The sequence below is a fragment of the Haliotis rufescens genome, unplaced genomic scaffold, assembly GCF_023055435.1.
Source record: "Haliotis rufescens isolate VD_foot unplaced genomic scaffold, xgHalRufe1.0.p SCAF_3, whole genome shotgun sequence".
Taxonomy (NCBI): Eukaryota; Metazoa; Mollusca; class Gastropoda; order Lepetellida; family Haliotidae; genus Haliotis; species Haliotis rufescens.
The window spans coordinates 26,042,605-26,052,820 of NW_025964001.1; the positions used below are offsets into that span (position 1 = coordinate 26,042,605).

The following is a 10,216-nucleotide window of genomic DNA, read 5'->3' on the forward strand; positions in this document are numbered from 1 at the left end:
GAGGAGGACACCAGAAATCCTAAAAGTCCCCATGTGGATAATCGAAACCGGGCCTTGATCGATTGATTGATCGCTTTAACCACTAGGCGGTAATAATAATTTTACTAAAACATCGACACGAAGGGATTATTAAAATCTTATTCAATCCTTAATTTGTCGAACACAGCAAATTTTATTATATATTCTCTTTTATGTTTTCAGGACATTCGTGTGGCACAAGTTGCTTGAACAGATCACCGTCTCATGTTGTCAGTCACTAACAGTGTTCTTATTTCAATGGCTTGTGTTTCTTTTTCAACTTTAAGCTTTAAGTAAGCAGTATTTTTGGATTGAGGTGAGATGAGGTTAAATTGGGTTTAACGTCGCGTCCAAGATTATTGCACTTATATAGCGGCGTGCATGTACGTGAGTGTGTTTGTGTGGCTGCTTGTACTAGTCCGGACTGATGCCGATTTATAGTGCTAGCTCACTGAGATACCATGCCACAGTTTTAACATGAATACCCCACTCAGACACAGTATACTGACTCCGAGCCGACCAGTCCTTGTTTTAGCCCTTTAATGCCGAGCGCCAGACAGGCTAACAGAAAGTACCATCTTTTAACGTCTTTTGGTATGACGCGGCCAGGGATCGAACCCCGGACCTTCCGCTCTCTGGGCAGACGCTCTACCACAAACCACGGATGGCCATTTTCTTTGCGGTTGGTCTTTCCTTCTTTCATTGAAGTTATGTTTTCATGTAGACCTACCCTCAAAAGCAGCTCCATATGGAAAGGGGGATAACCCCTTGAGTAAATAATAAAACAGATTTTCATTCACATTACTTTATTTCATCCGATCAAAAAATCTTTTAAACAATTTACATTTCGTACAAAAGTCCATCAAGCGGGTGATAAACAAGAGAGGCCTCGGACACACACACGCCTCTCTACCTACATCAAACTGATGATATCAACATGCTAACCAATAAATGTGTGAAATACACACTACAGAATGGAAACATAAGTGAAGTAATGAAGTTATCTAAAGGGTTTTCGTCCCAACATAGTGGGCACAGGTGGCCCAGTCGCGTAAGGCGCCGCAATTCGCCGTGCTTGTGCACGCAAGGAACTTATGATCGTGGGTTCGAATCCCTGTTCAACCCGGTTTTGTTTCTAGGTTTCTCAGCACAATACCCAAGCTCGTAGGGTTCACCAAAGTGGTAAACGTCTGAGATCTGCTTCACTTCGGGCTTTCCTCCCACATTAAGCTGACACGCCGTGATATAACTGGAGTACTGTTCAAAGCGACGTCAACACCAACTCACTGACTCGAACAATAGACCCTCGATTATCCAGGCATTATGTCCTTTTATGTTATGAATACCCAGGACCCCATTCGCCACGAAAGCTTCGTTTCGGAAGTGACGTCACCGTCTGTATCTCTCTTATCACTTACTTTGCACAGGATTTCTCTCGATCATGACTGAAATCTTATTGGAAGGCTATCTTTAGCTGCGGGGGTTTCGAATACGGTTCAAACAAAGCAATGGCCGCGAATGGACTCAGCGTGTGTACCGTATGACTTATCACGCATTACACTGATGTGACGATTGAATCTGACGAGACTTTCGATGTCCCAGAAATAGTGTATGAAGTTGGCCTCTGCCGTTCTACTCGCTGTTTTGGACAACAACGACGAAGCATCATTTTATAAACACGCTTGTTTAACACAAAGCTCAGGAAGATGAGGACACCTTGTCCCGCTGCTAGGATCACAAATACGTATTGAAATGCTTCAACTGAAAATAATGAGCCCAAGAGGCCAAACACCCACGAGAGACCGGTGGCAGAGGATAACTTTACCAAATTAAGAATGACCTTTGTTTCTTTCTTTCCCACCCGGGCACGATCAGCTGACGCCCGTCTAAGAGCTGCGACTGTGCATACGAAGAACGCCCCCGTACAGACGACGGTAAAAACGGTTGGGATACCGAACGCAACCAGAGTGATGAGGCCAGGATTGAGGAAACAATTTGCATGGCTGTCACTGTACCCGATGGTGGACTTACGAGATAGGAAATAATTCGCAACAATGGTTATGGCAACAATAACAGCTGGGGTCAAGTAGGAAAATACACCATATTTCAATAAGATGATTCTTTTATCGTCTGATAGTTTAACCGATGACAAAATGTTGCGAAAAACACGAAAAACGTGAAATGTGCAGACATTCATCCACGCAAATGTGACCATCCAAAAATAGTGTATCAGTACGCCCATTATCTTGCATACGACGCGATTCTCAATTGCGCCTGCGCCGAAAAGAAATAGTCCCTGTGCGAGGAAAAGAGAACTCATCAAAAACATGAGGTTGCAACCTGGCAAGGTTCGTAACGCTGACAGCATGACGTAAACAAGAAATGATAAGGACAAGAAGAACATGCTAAAGACTAAAGAGATAACTGTTAGAATGGTAAGAATGTCATATCCTTGCTCAGCAGTTGATCGCTTTTCCCCCATGCGTTCTTCGTATCTCCTCCTTAGATCTTCAACTGTAGAGAGACATACCAAAATACCTAACTCTTCAGTAAGAGTATAATTGTCCCCTGATATAAAAATATTACTGTCTTCAAGCATAACACTGTTGTTTGAAAAGAGAGTGTAATTTGATTGAGGATACAACACCTGTGCACAGTTTCGCTTCACGTACTTAGGTGAGAAGGGTCTAGAAAAATTAAAATCATCTGCATCCTGAAACAAAAACTGAGTGGGAATTGTAGTATGGCGTGTCTGTGGTAGCATTGACTCATATACAGAACGGTAAGTGATATTACTACCCTCAACAGAAATAGAAAATTCTTCAAAAAGCAGATTTGAGAAGCTTTCAAAGAAATTAGCATAGTCTTCCCTTGAATAGGATGCGTAGAGATCAATGTCTATCCTGGAGATGATGTACTGTTCATCTGGGTGTGATATGTTCCCATGACGACCGTCGTCACAGACAACTTCATCATTTGTCGTATGATGAAGAACGTCTTCGGTCTTTGCTCCATGGACAAGCGATGAGTTCTCCCAGTACAATCTGACAACTAACTTGTGAAGATGCCAGCCGTTCAGCGTACCTTGCAATCTGTAGTAATTCTGAAGTTCCCCAGGCAACGGGTTCAATGTGTCATTTCTTAGGTGTAGATAATCACCGTGCATAGGAATGAGGTGTAACTGGACAAAATACTGCAGAGTAAAAGGACGGTCGAGCAGGCCCGTTGGAAATGTGCATTCTCTCTTGTGTAGCTGGTAGAATGGTGGACACAGGATCTTGAGACATCGGTCCTGAAATTTGGAATTAGGAATGTCAGACACCATTTCATTTAGTGTACCCATTTCATCGAATACCGTATTTTCTCGATTAAACTCAAATAAACGTCGGGGTCTCAATGAATCGCCGTGTACTTTTAATGCAAGGAATTCTCCCCATTATTTCCTTTGGAATTGAACGCCGTGGGTAAAGAGTTCCTGATAGAAATATGCGCCCGGGCATCTAATCGAGGAAATACAGTAGTTACGTAATGGACAAAATGTAACGACACATATTATTTCAACACAAAGTAGTGTAACGCCAGTGATGAAACCAGATTCTTAAATGTCAGCATCTTGGTATGATATTCCACCTGTACAGGTTCATTTGTTGTTGTTGTTGTTTTGTTGTTGTTTTTGTTGGGTTTTTTTGTTTTTTTTGTTTGTTTTTTTTTGGGGGGGGGGGGGGGGGGGCTGATTACATGCAGGGGGACGGGGACGAACTGTTTTATGTGATGAGACATCCATGTGGATATGTTGACTACTGAGCAGACACGTATCATGCACATGACACAGTAAATAACTAGTAATCGTCAGTTCTTTGTAAATATAGAACGCCAATGCAAGAGAATAAGCTGTCTTGATTATCTGCCGAAACAGATTCCATTTGACGTAAAGGGCAAAATAGCTGTGAACATTATATGAATTGACCACTGAATATCAATGACGACACCAGGTGTTCGCGAAAAGGGTACGCATGTCCTGTCCTACCGGTAGCCTCCGCCTTTTACACAATTTTCATTAAAAAATAACTAAATATTTATTGCCTGACGCCTCACATCCGTACTCCTGTCATGCGACGGTCGCCTGTAAATAAACCAGACACTCCAGTGACACGATAGTGCATTTACTGATTTTGTTGAAACTAATGTAAACGATCTATTAAATTTTGTACCAGTGCAGAGATTCTGCTGCTTAAACATGTCCATCGTGATCTCAATAAGATGGATCTCACTTTCATACAAACAACGCAGTACTGTTTAAGGAAATATTCAAGAGAAACAATTTCTTTCAACACATGTATGTTACAAAATACTGAACATTTTTCAAAGTATGTTTGACACGACTTTTGATTCAGAAACCAGAAAAAAACGATTAAAAGTGTTATCATAAACTTCAAGGGCACTTAGACAGCTTGTACGGACAGAAACCAGATTAAATACGATTTAGAGTATGTATCATAAACTTCAGTGACACCCAGTGAGCTGGTACGGACTGTTATTGTGTTGATATATTGCATAAGTTCCCCGGGGTATTCTGGAAGGTCCAAAGTAAACAATGTTTATCGTACGAGGCGACACGGTAACTCGTCGAACACCGAAGGCGTGGGACGTTGCTCATAGTATCCATCACTGGTTTATCAATTTACAGGCCGCTGTCATTTAACTGACATATTGCTGAGTGGTGTGTTGAATACAATGGTAGGTTTCTGTTTCTAAAATGCGACGTTATAACAGTGGGCGTGGATTTGGATGGTTCCCATAATTTGCTTGATGGGTCGCGGGCTGTCCGGTCGTCTAAATTGCCGCAATTCGCTGGGCAGAGTTGCGTCCCTTTGGAACATCAAATCTATGATCGTAGGCTCGAATCCCGGTTCGCCCTGATAATGTTTCTAGATTTGTCAGCACCATACCCGTGGTATGAGACCTACATCTCTTTAGGCTTTCCTCAGTTATAACAGTGGACTCGGACTTAAGATGGTTCCCATAATTTGCTTGATGGATCACGGGTTGTCCGGTCGTCTAAATTGCCGCAATTCGCTGTGCAGAGTTGCGTCCCTTTGGAACATCAAATCTATGATCGTAGGCTCGAATCCCGGTTCGCCCTGATAATGTTTCTAGATTTGTCAGCACCATACCCGTGGTATGAGACCTACATCACTTCAGGCTTTCTTCCTGCTTCTAGCTGATACGTCATGGTATTAATTTAAATGAAATACCATTCAAAGCAGCGTTAAACACAATTCACTCACTGATTTGTTTTTTAAGATGGCGATTACATTTTGCTCACATAATTGTGCGAGTTCCCTATTAATAAAAAAACGACTGTTTGAGCAACGCCAAAAATTACTTCAACTCAAGTCAATAAGTTCTCGGGTTTTTTTCAAGGAGGAAAAGAGAAGAACATGCTGTGTTTGAATTTCGAGGTATATTATCTTTCTTTATGCTTAAATAGCCTAAATTGTGTTTCCCTTTCACGCACTAGGTTTAAAAAGTATAATTTCTTATTTTGTTTTCCTTTTGCACGAGGATATTGGTTAAATAAGAGGCACGTTCTAGGGATTGAAATCACTGATTGACCTACTGGATTAGAGAACGCTCTTATTTATATTTCCTTCATTTCATTTTGTTTTCATCCTTCACACAGACCCATGTACATTATTCGTGATCTCTGTTGAATAATATTGATGCTTCAAACAATGGTGTCCCCAAATTCCAATCTTAATGGAAGTATGTCCTCCACGGCAGCCATATTGAAAATATCATCTGTACCCATTACCTTTCTTGTGTAATATTGATACAGTTGATACAGTATATGACATGTCAGATTTAACGATTTTTTGTTTGTCTTGAAATTTAGGACAACTTTGACCAATGACCTTCATGTAACGCAGTCGCTGACGAAAACATAATGCTGTCCCTTAGTACCCGGTAACTGAATATACATATAAAGGAGAATATATGTTGGGTAGAAACCTCTGTTATTGAATATTCTTGTTGACCTTTAGATCAAATTATGCAAATACTATAACTTAAGGTGAGCTATACAACCTCGTGGCTATAGGTGTATTTAATGCTGATGTTCTCTTTACGTTAGGGTTAATGAATGTCCAAGTGAAATTCTCCGAAACATAAAAAATATGAAAATACAATCGCTATCCCACTTGTCTGTTTTATGTAAGCGTGTTGTTTTTCAAACGTCTTCACAAATCTGGTCATGCATATATTTACACAAAATAATGTCATAGTCGGATGTTCTCAAGTCAAAACACACTACTTTTGTCTTAGAGTCGATCCCATATTTTAACGTAGTGACTTACTATATTAGGATGGAATCTTTCAAAGGCATTTAGAAGTGATACACATAAGGAAGAGAATTTATGAGAGCATTTATATACCTTGCTGAAGATAATCACCTATCAGCGCCAATTATCTGTTGGTTTCCCTTGTTAAGTTTCCACCTTTCGTTATCTTAGTACTTTTGTTGTTCTTACATGTACATATATATGCTCTCTGCTCTCGTAGCATCCATTCACCTGATGATATACTCTGAAACGTTGTGTTCCTCATAATAAAGAAGAAGTTGACATCCATAAATTCTCTTCTTTCCATAAATTCTCTTCCTTATATGAGGATGATTTTACAGTACTGCATCCGACATTTAAAGATATTCAATTGACCGGATTTGAACGAAAGAGTTTGTTCCCTTTGTCTTAGCAATGCCGTGGTCGTTGACAAGTTTTGAGAATTGGTACATTTCAAAATAAACTTTTGATGCTAAACCTTTTAGCATGATTGTACTTACTGTAAATATGTCATCATATTCTTCCCTCGGACATTTAGTCCTAGGCGTTGTTCTTTCAGCTTGGTCTTCCTCAAACTGCAGTATTCCCGTCAACGAAACTATTTGAAGAGAGCCTCCACCAAGATAGAACTCAAATTGCATATTTTCGTTCTCGTTACAAATATAGCAGAATACATTCCTGTATTGGCCGATGAAGACATGAGTATAAGCGTGACATGCAGCTTCAATATCAGAATCAGAATCTTGCCAGGCTCCTGTAACATTGCAATCTGATACCAGAGACTGCGCTGAACATGACCGAGTTGAAATGTCTTTGGGTTTCTTTTGACCAACCTTGCAAACTTGAGATTTCTGGAGCCTTGTAAAGATATCAGCTGGATCGGAAATGTCGCTTATCTCATCTGGTAAATCTTTACATGATATATCAACAGTCCATGGTTGAAAGTCTTCATATCCGTGACACCGTGCACAATATTTATTTCGAAACGTTAGTGATGTCCGATTTTCCCTCCCAGAAGAAACCAACACTTCTTCGTCGTAGTTTAGTCTGCTGTGGGTATTGCATTTGCTGGAAAGTTCCTCCGAGTACTTTTCATCGCGTGGCGAACATTTTGTCACTACAAATAATGATATTGATGTACCTGTTGCCGAAATGATCTCCTCACACTGAAACTCAAAGTCTCCCTTACCAATATACAGATCGGAACAACAGTCACCAAAGCGTCTGCACTCGGAATCACAAAAGCAAGTGCTGCACAAATAGTCAGGGGGAGGTGCAAGTGTGTCATTTGGAGAAGGTAGAAATGCTCTTGCTGGAATAGAGTTCGGGGAATCTTCAGAGCGGGGTGTTGTTGTTTCGAGGCAGCTTGATCCACAATACATTTCTTCGTATCTCAGGATAAGTGAGGTTATGTTTTCGTTGACGCTTGAATCACCAGCTCTTACAGAGGGGCACATAAGTATCCACAGTTGAAGTATGTTCAGCAGCATCTTCAGCGCCATTGTTGTCCAGGCTGGTACTGTCCTGCATAAGAAACAATGTTGTCAGAGGGTGATCTCTTTTCCTGGAGACAATATATAATGATTTCAGTTCTGCATTTTGTATACACATTTCTTCTTCTTTCACCATTCAAGATTAAGGGCGAGATGTAGTAAAGATATTTTTTCTGTGTTTAGTAATTTTAACCGTTCTTAACAAATCGCTCATTCTTTGATGAGGAGATATTTCATACTGTTTACATAAACATATGTTTTTGTGTAGTATTTTATAAGCTGTAACAACGAAGTCAGGGTTGACATGTGGATATCAACTTCTTTCTTTGAATTTCTTTCAGTGCGCTATGTCGGTGCATTTGCTGGTATATTTATCAAGCAATCAAGTATGAAGTTAGCTTGATAAAGGCCCAAGCATCTGTACCGACACATCGCACTGAAAGAAAGAAGTTGGAAGTCAACTCTGTATTCATTATAAATGACACCGTGCTGGGGGAATTAGCTCTTGTGTTGCCAATAGTCACTTTCCCTTCATGTCGAGCAATCTTCTAGCAGATCCAGTCTTTGACAACTTTTGAGATTTCAAGGAGCGTCATACGAGTCTTGTTCAGAAGTTGTTTAATCAAGGTTATACAGCATTCAATGCCTCAGTAAAGCTTTCAAAAAGGTTTATGGAGGACATTTCCAAATTTGACGCATCAGTGACATAAATTATGTCCGATGCCATTCCCCTTTTGAATTGTACCATATGTTCCCGTGTTTTTTTATGGGAACAATGAGTCTGAAATAGATTACATCTTAAACCCCCATTGTTTAATGGATTCTCCCGACTCACTGACCGTACTGTAACAATAGGGACCGACAAAGTGGACTATTCCACTACATCAATGGGTAAGGTGTTATTTATTTTATACGTGTACTGATTTTGGCATGCAGTTATTATGACATTTAGTTGTTTTAACAGGTAATCCCCACCACACATACTTTTACTCACTTTAAGAGATGGCTTATCATTGAACATATGGGAAACTGCGAACGATATTACAGGCTTTATGCTAAACATAAGATTTGGAGTAAGGATTAGAATTTATGGATGAACAACTTCTTTATTACAATTTAGAGCGACGTTTCGGTGTAGGTTCTTGTAATTAAGAAGTTGTTCATCCATAAATTCGTATCCTTACTTAGTACTCCAACTTCTAAATGCCTATCAAAGAAAATAAGATTTGGAGTTCTGGTTTTTCGGCATATTTGGCCGACTTAAACATCTTAAAATCTTAAAAATTAAAATCTTAAATCACCATTTTTGAACATTTCTTACAAAATGCAAAATGTTCGTATGGAAGAGTATCTGCCAATCTGGCAGGAATGTTTATTGGGAAATAATGTAAACGTACGTATTAAAGATTTGTATTGCTGCAAAAGCCGCATCTTCCCGAGGCAAGTGAGTTAACTGACTATAAAAGTCCAGTTTCCACCCTTGCCGAAATAGGCTGGTATTACTGAGTTACAATTTCGCTGAAATAACGGCTAAAATGTCCAACGAAGTAAACCTGTCAAAAAACGGCTTGTGTGTCCTTTTCAGGCATGAGGTATAAACCAGTTTTTATACTACAATGAAGAAAGCATTTGTTATATGGGTAAATGTTTTATCTGTTTACACCATTCAGTTTTGTATCGTCCCTCATAACTTTATATGAGTGGCGCTGAATGTTTTATGTATACACTTTTATTTTATGCATGTTTTTTTTATTTACAGCGGTGAGACGAAAATAAAAATTTCCGTCCTTCTGTCTGACAAATGTTGAGGCAGGATAAATATTGAACATTACCCTGTCATAACCATATGGGTCGTCAGTCCAGAAGTGAGTGTTTATGAAAAAAAGCTCTTTCAATTGAACGGTTTCTAATGTTAACGGTTTTGCCTCTATGCAGACGTATGTTGTGCCCTTAAACATACACTGGTCCTAAGTTTTACAATATTGATGAGTTATAATCAAATCAAGTGGTAATTAGGCCCACCATTTGATATGATTGGGTGCCTGGGACAATAAAATTATGTAATTTGTTTGTTTGTTGTTTAACGCCGCACTCAGCAATATTCCAGCTATATGACGGCGTGACATGTATCAACCAAGTCAACGAGCCTGACCACCCGATAAGATAAGCATGGTCGCCTTTTACGGCAAGCATGGGTGGCTGAGGACCTTTTCTACCCCGGATCTTCACGGGTCCGCCATCTATTGATAATTACAGCAGTATCATGTAGGGGGCACAAAGGGGGACACACTGTACCCGTGTGGAGGATTGGAACCAAACTAAAAAACTACCCTGACGCCAAACACTTTATCCACTGCACTGCCT

The 10,216-nt window shown here is 40.0% G+C and overlaps 1 protein-coding gene across 1 annotated transcript; it reads right to left on the reverse strand.

The window, feature by feature from the left end:
* Nucleotides 1-887: 887 nt before the first annotated feature.
* Nucleotides 888-7,875, reverse strand: LOC124146241. Its single transcript, XM_048403502.1, has 2 exons — nt 6,860-7,875; nt 888-3,310 (listed from the first exon to the last, which is right to left on the reverse strand). The coding sequence occupies exons 1-2, from the start codon at nt 7,859-7,861 to the stop codon at nt 1,574-1,576; spliced, it is 2,739 nt and encodes a 912-aa protein (XP_048259459.1). The 5' UTR covers nt 7,862-7,875; the 3' UTR covers nt 888-1,573.
* Between the last annotated feature and the right edge of the window lie 2,341 nt (nt 7,876-10,216).